Source organism: Hypomesus transpacificus, chromosome 10 (assembly GCF_021917145.1).
Source record: "Hypomesus transpacificus isolate Combined female chromosome 10, fHypTra1, whole genome shotgun sequence".
NCBI lineage: Eukaryota > Metazoa > Chordata > Actinopteri > Osmeriformes > Osmeridae > Hypomesus > Hypomesus transpacificus.
The window spans coordinates 6,762,118-6,780,439 of NC_061069.1; the positions used below are offsets into that span (position 1 = coordinate 6,762,118).

Below are 18,322 nucleotides of genomic sequence, written 5' to 3' on the forward strand. Positions count from 1 at the left end.
AATTCATTTGTAAATATCTAAGAATGTTTTGTTCTCACGGGATGTGAGGGAGCACATCTGACCACATCCAAGAGTAATAAATAATAATTAAAAGGATAAATAACTAAATAGTATTACATGGTATGCCATCCATTGTAAGTCAAATGATGTGTCCATAAAGTTAACATAAAATAAATACATCAATCTCAACACCCACATGTAATATGGGTATGGGAATATGTGAATGCAAAATAAAAGAGACTTGGGTCTCACCACAGAGGTTGAAGCTATCTGTCCATGGATGGGAAGCTATCTGTCCTGTGGGACTCCTTATATCTGGTGCAGAGTGCCAAGCTAGCAGAAGCTAATTGTGGATCACTCTCTTCAAAGAAGTTTGAAAGAGGCGAGCATTTAGGGTTTGACTTGACTCCCTTCCTCCCTTCCTTCTTCTCACTCTCTAATTACTGGGATAAAATTGCAGTACAGTACGTGTTCTACAACGCTCTAATGTTCTAACATGATATTTAATGTAGGTTATTATATAATCTTTTAATTTCAGAAATACGGTGGACATACAAGTTGGAAAAAAAACAAGGCACTTGCAAACACAATCAAAAATTCACATTTAATAAATTGAAGCTTAATGAGGCTTAGTGTGAAAATGGCAAGACAATGTTTGGTACCAACATAATATTTATATTTCTTTATGATACTACATTTGTGAAAAAGAATCAACAGTCGTCCATTGTGTAGCAAGTAAATGGTTGCAGTATATTCAGAGTGTCACTATGGAATGTAACCACCCAATGTTTACAGATGCTTAACCTTTTCCTTGGACAAAATACAAATTCTTCACATTCCTACAAATCTGTAGACAATGTTATGTGCTGCAGTCTAAAAGTATAATGTCGAATGTTAGTCTTTTCATTTCATTATGCCTTGAAGCATTTTTTCTTATTTTTTTGTATCATAATTTAAAACGCACGCCTAAGATTTTTGTACAGTACTGTACATTAACATATGAAATATTCAATCAGATCCACCCGCATGAAAGGATTCAAAATTGACAGCATCCTTTTTACCCCATAGTGTAAACCACTCAAAAAAAGAACTGATAAATAATGATGCATACTTTATGTGAACTGTATGCATCTTAAGACAATGCACTTATAATGTAAATATTTAGAGACACAGCTGTGGTATCTACTTATCTACTATTGTGCCAATGTTCAAAATGTGATAGATAACTTTTAAACTGTAAGTATTTAATTCACCAGTGTGACACAATTCTTGACACAACATACCTTTTTGGGTGACATGTACTGCTTGATTAAAGGCTTAGACTTGTTAACATTTACCCTGGCTTTAAAATCAGCCATTACTTGGAGACAACATATCCAAGATGCCATGTTTCGGATATCCACTGGTTGCCATCAGGGTTCCAGCAGTCTATTTCACAAGCCAGCATACTAAATCTGGATGAGCTTTTAAAATACCACTTGGCCAACCATTTCTTCAGCTCAGCTGGCTTGCTTATATCTGGTATCATATTATAATGGGAAAAATGTATGGGAACAGGTAACATACTTAAACTATTTTATTAATGAACAGGTTTTTTCCAGACAATTGTTTGTCTAGTATTATAAACTTGGATTGTAAAGGGATAGCTTGCTGATAAACAGAAGTCAGGAAAGTCTCTGATATAATTCCTCATTCAATATATAACTATACAGTTTAATGTACTACAATGATTTATAGTTCTTGAGCTTATTTAACGCTACCTGTCACAATCCAATTTAAATTATTACTGGAAGTTTGCCTGATACATCAACATGTAATTTGATAACTATAAAAAGTCCCCAAATCTAATTTTGGATGTGTTCTAGGTATGGGCATAGTGCCACTGAACAGCTTACTTGGTTACACTTTGATAGCCCATTTGAAAGGTCAACACAGCTCCTGCTCAGGCTATCAGTGTCAGACTTGTGGTGCAAACAGTGGATATATTTCAGGGTGGGGATACTTCTATGGTCACATTCTATGCGTATGCACTATTGGATGTCTCCATGCTGCAAAACAGTCTACTGAATCTCATTCAGCATTTTCATTTGAGCTGTATCAATGTCTATGATCACACCTTGTATACTCTGATGTTGTAGAAGCTGGTCCATCATAGTTATCATAGGTGCTGTTCAGCACAACATTAATCATCTATTTTAAAGTCAAGATTGTAAGCATAGCTTAATTTTTGCACAGTATCTGAAGTTCATTCAATGCAATCAGTTACTGCCTTTGTCCTTTGCCAAGCCCTTTTCCAGTCACAGTTGATTCTATTATTGGTTGTCCTCAAAATTAACCCAGAACAGTCAGCGCACACACATGTTGAGCCAGATTTACAGTCTATCAGGGGAGCACATACTGCTGGCTGACTTGCAGAAGCAAACATAATCATTGATAGGTTTGTTGAGGTTGCTGTGTTTTTGTTTTCCCTTCTTTCTCCAGGCAACACCACGTCATTCATGGTACTGAGTTGGATTTGAACCAAGTGGCCGCTTTTCCAAACACAGATTAAAATACTGCTGTATGTGCATGATTTGCCTGGGTGGAGCTCTTGAGTAGCCAATCTCATACACTGCAGAGAGGACCTGGCGTGACCAGAAAGGACTGTATTGACAGCTACTTTGTTGAGTCCAGATCCTCCTTTCAGTGCATGGAATTTGCAAAGGACATTAACTTTGATAAAACCAATATGAGTTACATTTTTTTCACTTTTTTATTTTGCTCACTTTTGAAGTTGTGTCACAGATCGGCGGTAAAACTAATTTGTCCTGTCTCAATACCAAACTACTCTACAGTTGGGTGTTTTTTGTTGAAGGTAAGCCGCCGTTAAAGGCTGGTTTTATCTTGCTCTTGTAATAGAATTCACTTCACTCAACTGATGAGAATAGTTGATAAGAATGGTAGCCCGTAAAGTATCAGGACTTATTTATAATTGGTTTAGATAGGCCACTTGGAAATGTACAGTGGAGCATAATAAAAGTCTAAGGTATCTGTGCCTGTACTGTAGGCTACAGAAGCGCATTGCATTTGCAAAACACAATATTTTGCCATATTATCTCATAATTCAGAGAAAATATCTCATAATTACAAGAACACAAAACAGGGTGTTCAATGCACCAGCACTTCATAACGTAAAGGCAAATTACCAGTTATTTGTAAACAATGTAATGTGCAAAATCACGCAAAAACTTTGAAGATCTTATTATAATATTATAAAGGGAAAATACCCCAGAGAGGTGTATATGAACAGTACAGTGTGGAAATAAAGTATCAGTTTATTTGATAAAGGTTTTTATTTGATGAATCTAATCATGATAAAGCGAATTGAAAGTGTGTGTGTGTATGGGGGGGTGCAGGTCTGAAAATGTGTTATACCCACTTCTTCAGGCACCACTACACCACTGTTAACAATCATCACTTACAAACGCAGTCATAATTATAAAGCAAAGTACAAGTGAATGAAAGACTCAGACCCGGAGGCCCATTCAAGGGTCGAACTACTAATTTCTTCTTCCTATTCTAAGCCTATATACAGCTTTGACATGGAAAATTAATTACTGAAAGACTCAGACCTGAAGACCCAGTCAAGGGTGAACTTGCTGTCTCCAATACTGACCCTATACAGCTGGCACATGGCAAATGAACAGAAGAGTCAGACTCAAAGATAGTCATTTCTGTTTCCTACACTGAGGGCCTCATTTACTAACAAAGGCGCAGCTTACGCTGCGTATGTTTTTGCGAGTTTTGTAATAGCGCCCGCTATGCTTCCTCATTTTGCCTGGTATTTATCAAACCTGACATCCATCAGGCAATCAGGGCATACTCCTCCCTCAATCGTAATGTGCACGCCTCTAAAAGAACAGGGCTCGCATATTTCTAACATGGATCTTAAAGAAAGCGCAAGCTTAAATGTAGTGACGGATCTAAGGGGTGGCAAGGGGTGGCAGCTGCCACCCCAATAAAAAATACTTTTTTTTTTTTTTTTTTTTTCATGCATTTAGCAGCCGCTTTTATCCAAAGCGACTTCCAAGAGAGAGCTTTACAAAAGTGCATAGGTCTCTGATCATAACAACGAGATAGCCCCAAACATTGCGGTTAGCCAAAACATGAAGCATACATTGTGAAAAAACAGTCCAAAAGCGAAGAACCATAAGAGCATGTAGTGAAACAAGTTACAATTAAACAACATGAACCTCAATCTTCCCATGGAAAAATATTATTTGCACATTACAGAACATTTCAATAAATAATATTAATGTTACTGTTTAATTTAAACTACAAATATCTAGCCTAATCATTTACCATAGGGAGTACTGTACCCCCCTACTTTGGGTTTGATTCGCCTCCAGGAGGCCACCCAACAACTTCCTTCTGCCACCCCATTGCCACCCCGAATGAAAATCTCTAGATCCGCCCCTGGCATGAAGTAACAGCAAACCTGAACATTTTACAGGTAAGAACATTTGGAAACAGGCGCAAACGGCTTGATAAATGAGGCCTTGAGTATCTACAGCTGTCACGCTGAAAATGAAGGACCCTAACCCTAACCCTAACCCTATTGGAAGGAAATAACCCTTTTGAAAAACACAGTGGTTTAATGTGAAAGGCTCATGATGCAAAACCATTTAAGTTGTATGGTGCATCAGTGGCTTAACTACCTATTACTGACCACATTTCTAAAAACGTGTCCATGTATATCCCATACTACAATATCCCATTCAATTTTGTGTTGAGAAAATCTACGTGTTTGAGTACACTCTAGCCAGGGGAATAATCGGTTGCTCCGTGCCTCCGTGATAAATTCACAAAGTCAAATAGTATTGCAGGCCCATATTTTATTTTACGTGTCTTTATTTAAAGGACAGTCTTGAAACTTTGCCATGACAATCATATTTTATGAAGCATAGCATTGTTTTGGAACAGGTTTGTGTTGTCTATTCAGCTTCTTTAGCCTGATTGGAAAAAGAAAAAGAAGGAATTGTTATTGATAGGATTCCTTCCACGAGGAACATAGAGTAAGGTGGGCCTATTTTGACTTAAATTACTTTTGACAAAAACTGAAATTAAAAACTGTCCTGGTTGATGTGGAGTGGTGTATTATATTCCAGTTGGAGTAGTATGATATCAGGCATAGTTCAGATTGTATTGTAATGGTATGTATTGTTATCATAATCTTAGTGAAACACGATTTTTACCTTTCCAGCCTCTCGACTCTTGGTTCTGAGCTTGTTGACCTGAGACTCAGCAATGTCAGCACGCTCCTCAGCCTCCTCCAGCTCATGCTGAACCTTCCTGAACTTGGACATGTGGGAGTTGGCCTGCTCCTCCTGGGAGGATTTTGGGGGAAAACAAGTGAGGCACAATTTCAACTAATTCATAATAACAATTGGGCCATGTGTGATATAATTAGATAGGGCATTAAAACATTATTTACAAAGCCACATAAATAATACAAGGGGAATATAATTGTGTGTGCCCTTTGTGTTATTAGACATGTAATAAATGTTCTGTATATCTGATGTAGCAGATACACTGCCCCAATAAGCTACTTATGCCAACGTAAACTGAAATGCTTGTTAGTGTATGACTCACCGCCTCCTCAGCCTGTCTCTTGTAAGCCTTCACTTTAAGCTGCAGCTTATCCACCAGGTCCTGAAGTCTGGTTACATTCTTAATATCCTCCTCAGTCTGGAGCAAAAATTATATTATATTGGACATGTAGTGTACAGTTTAACACATGTATGTCTGTTAAGGAATAATGTTTTGGAATGTAGAGTAAGTTGTTACCTGGTATGTCAGCTCCTTGACTCTGCGCTCATACTTGCGGACTCCCTTGATTGCGTCCATGCTTCTTTTCTGTTCACCATCAACTTCAGATTCCAACTCACGCACCTGCATGAAGGCATGAGCTCATGGTGAATCCAAATGCCAACACGGCCAAGCTGGAAGACTGCCATGGTCAAATATTATGACAACCAGAGAGAGACATCATTATATCGACTACATATTTTAAATGTGTTTTGTTGAAGGTAGCCATGGTAATTGTACACTCACTCTAGACTCCAGTTTCTGGAGCTGCTTCTTGCCACCCTTCATGGCTAGGTTCTCTGCCTCATCCAGACGGTGCTGCAGGTCCTTGACTGTCACTTCAAGATTCTTCTTCATCCTCTCAAGGTGAGAGCTGGTGTCCTGCTCCTTCTTCAGCTCTTCTGCCATCATGGCTGCCTGCAATCAAAGACAAATATTTTGTGAGGTAGACCTGGTAAATTCATCATAGCTGTGTGCAATGTGGACTGATGTTGAGAATGTACAGGTTAGCATACAGTGCAATGTGGATAAAAGGTAATAGCAAATACTTGGAGTTCAAAAGAAGCCAGAAGTACATAGAATTCCCAGGTTTATTAACAAAATAGCTTTAAAGTTCAAGGGAGGTGCCCAACCATAAACTGCCAATTTTCAACAGTGCTTGGTTGAAAATTGGTGGGGTTTGGAGGTAGGTAAGCTCTGGTATGTTTATATTCAGGAGCTAGAAGAATGGGACCACTGGATGCTGGGTACAGTATGTTACCATAGAGGTTTGATTATGTGGTGGAAAGACATTGCACATTGCTTTGTTATTGGGAGTGTGGCAGTGTATAGGAAAACGGTATACCGTACAAGTAAGACAAAATTATCCAGACTCACATCAGTGATGGCTTTCTTGGCCTTCTCCTCAGCATTTCTGGCCTCCTGGACAATGTCGTCCACCTCTCCCTGCACCTGAACCAGGTCAGCCTCAATCTTCTTCTTGGTGTTTAACAGGCTGGTGTTCTGGAAGGGAGTACACATTGATTTAGCAAAAACTAAGCTTTTACTGTGAGTGTTATAAATCACACAAAAAATATAACACTTTGTGTCTATATGTGTGGAACTCGTCCATACTTGAGAATGCAGCAGTCCCAGTCTCTCGTTGGCGTCCACCAGCTCCTGCTCAGCCACTTTGCGGCCTCTCTCTGTCTGCTCCAAACCCACTCTCAGCTCCTCAATCTCAGCCAACATCAGACCGTTTCTACGTTCCACCATGGTAGCTTGCTCTTTCATGTCCTCTGTGGCACGGACAGCATCATCCAGATGCAACTGGGCATCCTAGAAACACCACAAGGTGCCAAGAAGTCATAAATGATGTTGGTACATCTTTGGATAGATTAAACTAGCGTTTATGGATTTTGTAGTGTGATGTTGTGTTGTAACAGTCTCTTGGAATACTGAGTATTACAACAGTAAGTTTGTTCAAATGGGTGTTATCAGGTTTGCTTTCAATTTATTAGGTGTTTTCATTTTTGTTAAAACATTGATTTAGATATATTAATAATTTATAGATTTATATTGACAATTACTTAGTCCCATTATTAATGATGATATAGTTGTGTGTGTATTAATAAAACATTTTTTTTTAACCAGATAAAGGCAAATCTTGAAAATTCTCTTAGTTTTATTTTAGGATAAACTTAGTCTACGGCTGTGAACAAGGAACAGAAAAGGCCCTGTAATGTTTTGTAATGTTTTACAATTGTTGGCTACGCAAACAACTCTATAATACGATGCAACCCTATATTGATTACAAGGATTGGAAGCACTGGACAACATTTCAATGATCGCAGCAAAATTTTATGACTTTATGTGAGGTAGTGACCAGAACATATCATGTTGTGTACTTCTGTGTACTTCTCTGTAATATGATATTGCCAACAATCACAGTACCTTGAGCTGCGCCTGAACATTCCTCAGCTGCTTCTGGGACTCAGCAGCCTGGCGGTTAGCATGGCTCAGCTGGATCTCCATCTCATTCAGGTCTCCCTCCATCTTCTTCTTTATTCTCAGAGCATCATTCCTGCTGCGGATCTCAGAGTCCAGGGTGCTCTGCATGGAGTCCAGCACTCTCTGGCTGTTCCTCTTGATCTGCTCCATCTCCTCATCCTTCTCTGCCAGCTTTCTGTCCACCTCACCCTTAATCTGGTTCAGCTCCAGCTGCACACGCAGAATCTTGGATTCCTCATGCTCCAGTGTTCCCTGGATAAATAAACATTGAGACACTTTTGTAATTCACTTATGTGATCATCTCAACAGTATTGGGGAATTCGACAGCATACTCATATTTCTCATAAAAGGTAGTTATTGCACCTCAGCCTCCTCCAGAGCCGTCTGGATCTCAGACTTCTCTGTCTCCACTGTTTTCTTGGCCTTCTCCAGCTCATGGATGCTCTTGCCAGTCTCTCCGATCTGCTCGGTCAGGTCAGAGATCTCCTCTATAATTAGAAAAATAAACATTCCGAATTACCATTACATGGGGTTGTACACTATTTAAGTAGATTGTACAAAGCACCACACACTATATTTATCTCACGTTGCAAGTTCTTGTTCTCTCTCTTCAGAGTCTCCAGCTGATCAAGGGCCTCTTCATAGGAGTTCTTCATCTTAAAGAGCTCTGTGCTGAGAGAACGAGCCTCCTTCTGAGTTCCCTCCAGCTCAGCCTGGCCCTCCTCAAACTTCTGCTTCCACTCTGCAAGAACCTAGGTGGAAGCACACACACAAAAGTAGCCCTTAACAATGAATGTCAACATGTAAACAATGTTTTAGGCTCATGGCACGAAAGGGCATGAGCATGACAATAGTTCTTAAGTCCCAATTGCAGATTTAGGTCCATCTTTGGATTCAACTTAATGCCTTATTAAAACCTTGCTGTGGAACATTTTATACCCTGTCAAAGTTCCTCTGCTTCTTATCCAGGTTGGCCGCCAGGGCATTGGCTCTCTCAACATCAATCATGAGGTCCTCCACCTCTCCCTGCAGCCTCTGCTTGGTCTTCTCCAGAGAGGCACACTTGGAGTTGGTGGCCTCGATGGTCTCCTCAGCATCCTGGAGACGCTGAGCTAACTTCTTCCTGTTTGGGTACAAAAGAGGCAATTACTTTTCTCTCTTTTTTTACATTGGGATCTTTGGAGACCCACGAGTTACAGTTAAGCTACCAACAAATCAACAAATGTCTGCTTCAGGGAAGACCTCAATGGTCAATAGACTTACTTGGCCTCTTCAAGCTCCTCTGTCCTCTGGATGGCATCAGTTTCATACTTGGTCCTCCATTGAGCCACCTCAGAGTTAGCCTTGGACATGCCACGTTGCAGCTCTGCCTTGGCCTCCTGCTCCTCCTCAAACTGCTCCCTCAGCAGGTCACAGTCGTGACGGGCAGATTGGACACCATGGGCCAGGGCATTTTTAGCCTGAGAAGAAATTGGGGAGTAAATATTGTTCTTTTTATTCCAGCAATAGGAATTTGAAAGGTGGATGTTTTCAGCACAGTTCACAGTTCAATCCCTAGATAAATAATGTGAGTTGTCTTACCTTGACCTCCTCCTCAACATGTCTCTTGAGCTCCTCAATCTGCTGGGTGTAGGCCTGCTTTCCTCTGGTCAACTGGGACACCAGGGTTTCCTTCTCCTCCAGCTGGCGACCAAACTCACCTGTGGAGAGTTAAGGAAGCTCTTGTCAGGTATTCTTCTAGCTAGATTTTTTCCTCTGACAGGTTGAAGAATGTTATGCCAGTTTGTAGAATGATCGTCCAGTAATTAATATACTGTAGATGTAAAATAAAATAGATTTTTCTTATTTTTACCATTCTCAGTGAGGAGTCTGGCTTTCTGTCCACCAATATCGTTGATTTGGCGAGCGTTCTCATCGTTCTTGGTCTTGATTTCACTGAGCTGGTCCTCAAGGGTACGACAGATCTTCTCTAGATTGCCCTGTGACGCAAACATCATGTTAAACAGACACAGTTACTGGAAAGTGTTATCTTTACGATAATAATTTTACCACACATTAAGAAATGAGACAGGCAATTAAAAAACAGACCATATTACATATGGTATATATATTTTTATTGTATCACAGACCTTAGTCTTGGAAACAGCCTCCATGTTGGAGGAAAGGTCATCAATCTCCATCTTGAATTCACTCTTCTCTTTCTCCAGCTTCTGTTTGACGCGCTGCAGGTTGTCGATCTGCTCTCCCAGCTCTGCCACACTGTCAGCCTGTTTCTTCCTCAGGGCTGAGGCTGTGGCCTCATGCTGCAGGGTGGACTCCTCCAGGTCACGTCTCAGTTTCTGGAACTCAGCCTCTCGCTTCTTGTTCATCTCAATCTGAGCAGCTGTGGCGCCTCCAGCCTCCTCCAGCCTCTCACTGATCTCCTCGAGTTCCCTGGACAGATCGGCCCTCTGCTTCTCCACCTTGGCCCTGGCAGCACGCTCCGCCTCAATCTCCTCCTCCAGCTCCTCAATACGAGCCTAAATCATGTCATTTTATTCCGAAACAAAATGTCAGAAAGAAGATTTGTGCAATAGTATTTGTTTATTATGTGTAAGTTGCTATGGCTAAAAGGATCTGTTGTATTATAAATAAACAAATGCAAAATTTAAATGTAAACTTATGCTATCATTTTAGATTGAAGAAATATGAAACTATACTGCACAATGCAAAACAACTGTGCTTACCTGGAGCTCCTTGATCTTCTTCTGCAGCTGGGCACCCATAGACTGCTCATCTTCAATCTTGCTGAGGAGCTGGCTGGTCTCAAATTCTTTCCTATTAAGCAGAAATAACTCATTTTCAAATGGCTTTGGTTACTGTAGTTTGGGGAAGGGACAGTAAATATATCCAGATTTGTGGATGGTTATTGAATATATAAATAACATTGCATATCCTAGATATGCATAGTTAATTTAATCTGCCTAGAATATGAATATGAATCTCTGATCAGTATACTTACTTCTTGATCTTCTCATCAGACTGCTGCTTGTCGTTCTCCAGGTCCATGATGGACTCCTGGGCCAGTTTCAGGTCTCCCTCCAGCTTTCTCTTGCCTCTCTCAAGGTCCATACGGAGCTTCTTCTCTTGCTCAAGAGAACCTTCAAGCTGGAGGACAAAACAGATTGTTTTGTTGATTAAAACAGGTAAGATTTTATTCATTAACACAAGTCCTTCTTCTCACACTCACTACTGTTAATTGTTTGGACATCATACTGTATAACCCAACTCACATCATCAACTTGCTGTTCCAGCTTGGTCTTGGCCTTGGTCAGAGTGTTGACTTTGTCCTCCTCTGCCTGCAGGTCATCCAGTGTCTGCTGGTGGGCCTCTTGCAGGGCTTTCTTCTCCTTGGTTAGCTTGGCAACACTCTCATCTTGAGATGCCATCTCCTCAGTCAGGTTTTTAACCTGGACAAGACAAAGTTAGTTCAAGTAAAAACCATTGTTTGGTGTTTCTGAACAAACTACTGCTTGGATATCGGTGAGATGTTGATACCTTGTTCTCTGTGGCATGTTTCTCCTTCTCCACTTTGGCCAGGGTAAGCTCCAGATCATCAATGTCCTTCTTCAGTTCAGAGCACTCATCCTCCAGCTTCCTCTTCTTGGCTGTCAGCTCAGCATTCATCTCCTCTTCATCCTCCAGCCTTTCTGTTGTCTCTTTGAGTTTGGCCTCCAGCTGGATCTTGCTCTTGATCAGACCCTCACATCTCTCCTCAGCATCGTTCAGATTATCTGATTCCTGGAAAATTAAAGGTAGAGAAAAACGTTGTTTCAATGTTTGTTCTAAGATTGTTTTTTTTAGCTTGTTTAGCTGTCTTTACATGTGAATATATTTTGTTCACTCACGGATGCAACTTGGAGAGACAAGTCATTCTTCTCCTGCAGGAGGGACACCATCTTCTCCTCCAGCTCCTTCTTGCGAGCCTCAGCCTTTTCAAGAGCAACTTTACATTTCTCATAGTCCTCTTTCATGTTGACCAGTTCCTTTTCAGTCTCAGCACTTTGCAGGAGAGGCTTGATCTTGTAGTAAACCTTCATCCATGGCCAGTGTTTCACATTCATGAATGAGCGGATGTTGTACTGGATGGTGTAGACAGAATCTCTGATAATAAGAGATAGACACAGTAATTGTTTAGCGCAATACAAATCATGCAAAGTCATTACTCTAACCCTAACCCATTCCTACATATGAATTATATAATTCCATCAAGCCCAAGATAGCCATCATTCCAAAATTACAAGTTTACATAATTATTTTAACAATAGCTTCATAGTAAAACAAAATGTATCACTCCCTAAAAACAATATTTGAATGCAAATACTTATCATCTCCATCTCACCTCCTCTCCGTCATCTTGGTATACTCCCTTCTCATCAGGAATCCACGGGCAAGAGCTTGCGTCATGGTTACCAGACTAGCAAGCTTCTCATCTCTCATCTCCTCAAGGACACCAAGCAGACCAGCTTTAAAGAACACCTGAGACAAAGGTATAATACAAAACCTAAATAAACAACATAAAAGCTTCTCATTTAAACAATTAAATGACTTGCTGAGGATTTGTGAAAAAGAATATTTCTCAGATGTAGTTTATTAAGATTGTTGGATTGCTCTTGAAAATTTGTAAACTCCATTTTGAATGTCTACCAGGTAAATTAGATATTAATAACCTCTGTAAGTCACAAGCACGAGTTGCCAATATCCTAAAAATCAATAGTGTACGGTATGTTACCTTGGTGTGTCCAAACTTGTACTCATCATGGTTCACATCAATTGACCCAAGCAGCTTCTCAGAAGCCTTCTTGTTATCCATGAACTGGCCATCAGGGATGACACCTGCATTCAATACTTTGTATCTGAAAAGGGAGAAACTCGGTTCATTAATTGCTGTGTTGTTTTCTCTCTACCATATCTATGTTGCATTTGTGTGTAACATTACCTCTGCTTAAAGTCAGCATAGATGATTCTGCTGGGGAAGCCCTTTGTGCAGATCCTAATACCCTCCAACACACCATTACACCTCAGCTGGTGAATAACCAGGAAGTTCTCCATCAGACCTGGATGAAACATTTAAGGTCAGCATTTTACTTTATGGAACTTAATTGTAGAAATAATAATCAAATACATGTTGAATCACCTTATGTTTAAAGTAATAATGACTTAAGAGAAATAATACGTAAAACTATATTTTACCTGGAGTCTTTGACTCATTGGGGATCAGACAACGCACAAAATGAGGGTGGGTGCTCCTCAAGTTGGTCATCAGCTTTCCCAAGTTCTCCTGTCAGGTCGTTATAAAGCATTGTTACTCTCAGATATTATTCATAAGAAAGCCAAAATGCTCACTAATATTAAAGTACAATCACAGTATGGAACTATCCCAAATCATATAAAAAAACCTCACTCACTCTAAACTGAGAGGACACAGTCTGCATTGAACCTCCCTTCTTCTTGCCTCCTTTTTTTGAGGTATCTATTATAGGAGTATCAGGAGTAAGACAGCATAATAAATTAAATGTCTTGTTGCTTGAACAATACTGTTAATTCATTCACAAATCATGTTATTACGTTCATGTATAAACCTGTGTTTGTAATCTAATTCAACCATACTAACCCTCAGGTGGAGCAGCAACATAGAGCGTGGCCAACAGTTTGGTTGAGGACTTTCCATACAGCAGAAGCACAGAGTCATTCAGGGGATCCTTGTTCTTGTCCAGCCATCCAGTGATATTGTAGTCCACTGTACCAGCATAGTGGACCAGGGAGAAGTGGGCCTCGGCCTTGCCCTTTGCTGGTTTAGGCTTCTCAAATGCCTTGTTCTTGCCAAGATGCTGGTCATACAGCTTGTTCTTGAAGGAACTGTCTGAAGCCTTGGGGAACATGCACTCCTCTTCAAGGATGGAGAAAATGCCCATTGGCTGTGTAGAAATATACTTTGATCACTCAAATATACTGTGTATAAGAGTGAGCTGACACGGCATAGTTGAATAAGACATAATAAGCATTGTGATATGATAAGAACATCCTTGCCAGGTATGAAACATCCACATACACCTCACCTTCTCAATAAGCTCAATGCAGGCAGCCAAGTCCATGCCAAAGTCAATGAAAGCCCAGATGATGCCCTCCTTCTTGTACTCCTCTTGCTCCAGGACGAACATGGTGTGGTTGAAGAACTGTTGCAGTTTCTCATTGGTGAAATTGATGCACAGTTGCTCCATGCTGTTGTACTGTAGATTTGCAAAGTTTGGCAGAACTTTATTGAGCGATCCCACTGTACCGTAAGTATTTTTACTTTATTTGCACAATTTATGTTATTCTCAATCTTAAAATAGAGTAGATACTATCTGTATAGTTTAATGACACACAAAATAAACCGTTTTTGTATTTCTAATAATTGTAACAATATTGCAATAATGATCTCAAACTCACATCAAAGATCTCAAAACCAGCAATGTCAAGCACACCGATGTAGAAGTTCCTTGGCTGCTTGGTGTCCAACATTTGGTTAATGCGGACGACCATCCACAAGAACATCCTCTCATAGATGGACTTGGCCAGAGCACTTACTGAATTGGTTACCTGTGTAAGAATGTTAGTTCAACTTAAACATTGATTTCATTTCATGAATTATTTTTTACCTATAATAATTGAACACTGCTAAAATTAATATGACAATCAAGCTTTTTTTACAACATGCTTTTTAAAGCCTTACCTGAGGCACTGTCTGACCCTTGGTCACATACTCATTGCCGACTTTCACTCTGGGGTAGCACAGGGCTTTCAGCATTTCAGCTGAGTTCAGACCCAGAAGGTAACCGATTTTATCAGCCACTGGGGAGAGAAAGGAGCAATGAGCATCAGAGTGTAATGTTTATCAAAGGAATATAGTTTTATGAATGCTCTTTAGAACATTTATACAAATACTTTGGCTTACCATCTGTGCCATCTGGCTCTGCCTGCTCCTCACGCTGCTTCTGCTTGAAGTGCATGTTGCCGTGGTGCATGACAGCACCGGTAAACTTGTAGATGCTCATCTTCTCGTCAGCGGTGAAGCCCAAGACGTCAATAGCATCCTGGATGGGGAAAGAAAGTTTACAATGAACCACCAATACACTATGATTTTCAAGTTGAACCCTTTTAGTGACTTACATCTGTGGCATCAAGCTCAACCTTGTCATCAATACTGGCCACAGTGAGCTGACCCTGACTGATCATGGGATAGTCATAGGGATTGGTGGTGATAAGCGCCATTTCTGAGGAGACACAACTCAAATGATTATCACCCACGGCATATGTAAATTTTATGTAAAAGGATGAACCCTCAATGAGTGGACAAAGTAGTTTATGCCATTCAGAATCCCTGCAGTGCCTCACCAACAAGCTCAGGTTTGTGGTTGGTCATCATTTGGTAGAAGATGTGGTAGCCTCTCTCATCAGGCAGCTGGAAACTTACTCTGGACTTCTCCAGCAGGTCTGTGAGAAACATGGTTGAAAGGATAGAGAAAAATTAGAACAATTTGAATCTCAAGTAAATGAATACCAACATTTACTTACAGGATCAAATAGGAAATAATCCAAACTAACTTACAGGTCTCAATGTCAGCACTTGCTAGTTTTCCATTCATGTGAAAGTGAATCCTAATGAATTTACCCTGAAAGAGTCCATAGAGAGGGGCTTTTTCAACGCATCCGATTGATTTTTAAGTTTGTGTAAAATGTGAAAAGTAATATTTTCCCTCCAAACTTACAAAGCGTGATGAGTTGTCATTCCTCACTGTCTTGGCATTACCATAGGACTCCAGTAGAGGGTTAGCTGCAATGATTTGATCCTCAAGGGAACCCTGAAGGGAGAAAAACCATTGGTCATTTAGACTGATCACCAATCATCCAAAATAATTATCTTACTTCCTTGAGACAATGTCTAAACTTATTTCTATATTATCTTTTAACACCTTTAGTTTAATATGTTTGGCCAAAGTTAACATAATACCCCCTACTTAAAGGGCAAATGTCAAAAATCATTAGGTAATATACTTAGTCTTATTTACATTGTGCTGTATGTAAAACTACCACTGGACTGCTGTCAAGAATGACAACATATTTTGAAGATATAAACTAGATTTTAACTATACAAAGGGAGTCTTTTTGTATTAAAATGTGGGGGGACAGATTTTTTTTATAACTGATGATGCAGCCAGTAAATATATTTTTTTCTAAATAAACACTGGGGGGACATATTTACACTTTTCATGTAAATGAAACCTACTCCCTTGAACTGTACCATGGAAATACGTTTTTGTTTTTGGTGGGTGGAAAAACAATTATGGGTCAACCATTGATGACTTGCACTTTAAACGGTGTATATTAGGTCATACCTGCATTTTGCCAGGTACTGGTTCCTTCTTCTTCTCACCTCCAGAAACAGCAATGGTGGCAAAGTACTGGATAACACGTTTGGTGTTGACAGTCTTTCCAGCACCGGATTCTCCACTATTTTATAAGATGATAAAAATATGATTTAGTGTGCATGAACTAATATAAGTATTGTCAAGCATCTTAAGTCATTAAGCAATATAGACTTCATATTTATATACATATATAAATATATAAAATATACACTCAATTAAAGTCTTAAACTTACGTGATAAGGACAGACTGGTTCTCCTTATCTGAAAGTAAATTGACAAATAAATGTGTCAGAAGTGATACGAGTAGCAACTCAGAATGCATCCATCTATATATAAATTCACCTATCCCTCAGTGAGCGTCCATACCAGTTAACATGAACTGATAGGCGTTGTCAGAGACGGAGAAGATGTGGGGTGGAGCCTCCATACGCTTCTTCCCTCTGTAGGCGTTGACCACTTCCATGTCATACACAGGGAGCCACTTGTAGGGGTTCACCGTGGCACAGAAGAGCCCAGAGTAGGTCTGTGTGAGCAGAAGGCAAATTAATACATAGATATTTGAGCTCAAGTATGGTATATTCCTTGAGGTGGCTTATGTGAACAGGCACAGTTTTCTTACGTAGATCATCCATGCAGCATAACGCTCTTTGAGGTTATACAGGACAGAAGCTTCATTGAGGTAGGTCATCATGGCCATGTCCTCAATCTTGTCAAATTTAGGAGGGTTCATGTTGTAGACATCCTCCTCTTTGAAGGTTTTCACCTGTAAATTGGCAAAAGCACGAAAGGTTTGTACAATTTCAAACTACTGTATTTTCAATGGATGAAAATAAACGTGGTAAAAGTTTTTGATTGAAGAAACTGAAATTGTGGCATCGAGGACAGACAACTGACTGTTGCTATACAGACACACTTGACCATATCCAGTAAATCTGTTTATTCTGTTTCATTGCAGCCCAACTAATCAAACATGTATCATCTTACCTCTTCAGTGTCAAGGATTTTCACATCACACTTCCCACCGTCCCTCTTAACAACCAGTCCCTTGAGGTACAACTCCTTTTCGTCAACCACATAACAAGCATTCTTAGAATCAAATGGCTTGCTCTGGGCTTCAAGCCTCTCCCTTTCAGGTTTACGAAGGTAAATTGAAGCCTTCCCATACTGGGCCATCTCCGCATCCGTACTCATGGCTGCGGTTCACTTGTGGGGGAAAAAAACATGAAAATAAATTTGTTTAATAATTTTTTTCGTTGTCCATCTCTTCTGACAAGTGGTCAATAAATTAGTAAATTGTGTGAGTGCCTTATACATGGTAAATAGGTGCTTTTCCATGCTTAAAGCACAGATAGCACTTGAGATAAGATAATCCTTTATTAGTCCCACAATGGGGAAATGTGCATGTCACTATAAAGGAAGGTTTTGAAAATTAGATTATATGGTGAGGATAATTGTATTTCAACTACCTCTTTTATTGTACTAAGCCATGAAAACTATGTTTTGCATTTTTTACAGTGTGCATTCATTGATAACATAAAGCTATCTCACCTGTTATTCTCCTCCCAGACTAATTGGACTCTTGGTTGACACTGAAATATAGTTGAGGGTTGTTAGTACACACATACTAGCCATTTTGACCAAATAGAGATAAATTGGGCTACATACTGGATATGATTCCTCTCCACACACTTCCCCATTTCATCATTCACACACTTATTAAAAACTGTAAGTGTCATTGCTCTCAACACATTCTTGTAGTTGCTGTGATTGAAGACAGTGGCTGGACTGGAAGGACCATTCTTTACAATTCCAAGATATTAAATCTTATACTTCAAACTGGTTTTCTCAATAAAAGACCAGCATGCACTTATACACAGTTAATAAAACATGTAGCAACGAGTATGTTATCAATAATAAGAATGTGAAAATGAAAAGTGCAAAGACTGAGAGGAACTTACCACAGAGTTTGAAGTTATTGGCCAATGGATGCTTATCTGTGGGTCTCCTTATATATTGTTGAAGAGTGCATAGCAAGC

At 39.8% G+C, this 18,322-nt stretch overlaps 1 protein-coding gene across 1 annotated transcript; it reads right to left on the bottom strand.

Moving 5' to 3' along the window:
* Positions 1–4,918: 4,918 nt before the first annotated feature.
* On the bottom strand, positions 4,919–17,882 carry LOC124472653 (myosin heavy chain, fast skeletal muscle-like). The gene is made up of 40 exons (XM_047027635.1): positions 17,835–17,882; positions 17,271–17,489; positions 16,906–17,049; positions 16,653–16,809; positions 16,520–16,547; positions 16,254–16,368; positions 15,627–15,719; positions 15,467–15,530; positions 15,253–15,351; positions 15,028–15,131; positions 14,813–14,951; positions 14,591–14,709; positions 14,308–14,457; positions 13,935–14,105; positions 13,490–13,793; positions 13,284–13,348; positions 13,069–13,156; positions 12,815–12,932; positions 12,608–12,731; positions 12,218–12,354; positions 11,724–11,979; positions 11,374–11,616; positions 11,109–11,285; positions 10,838–10,983; positions 10,563–10,653; positions 9,966–10,355; positions 9,689–9,815; positions 9,418–9,536; positions 9,100–9,296; positions 8,776–8,959; positions 8,423–8,588; positions 8,200–8,324; positions 7,780–8,088; positions 6,961–7,164; positions 6,724–6,849; positions 6,094–6,264; positions 5,827–5,931; positions 5,632–5,727; positions 5,235–5,366; positions 4,919–4,991 (listed from the first exon to the last, which is right to left on the bottom strand). Exons 2-40 carry the CDS (start codon positions 17,475–17,477, stop codon positions 4,974–4,976), a joined length of 5,808 nt encoding a protein of 1,935 aa, XP_046883591.1. The 5' UTR covers positions 17,478–17,489; positions 17,835–17,882; the 3' UTR covers positions 4,919–4,973.
* Positions 17,883–18,322: the final 440 nt, after the last annotated feature.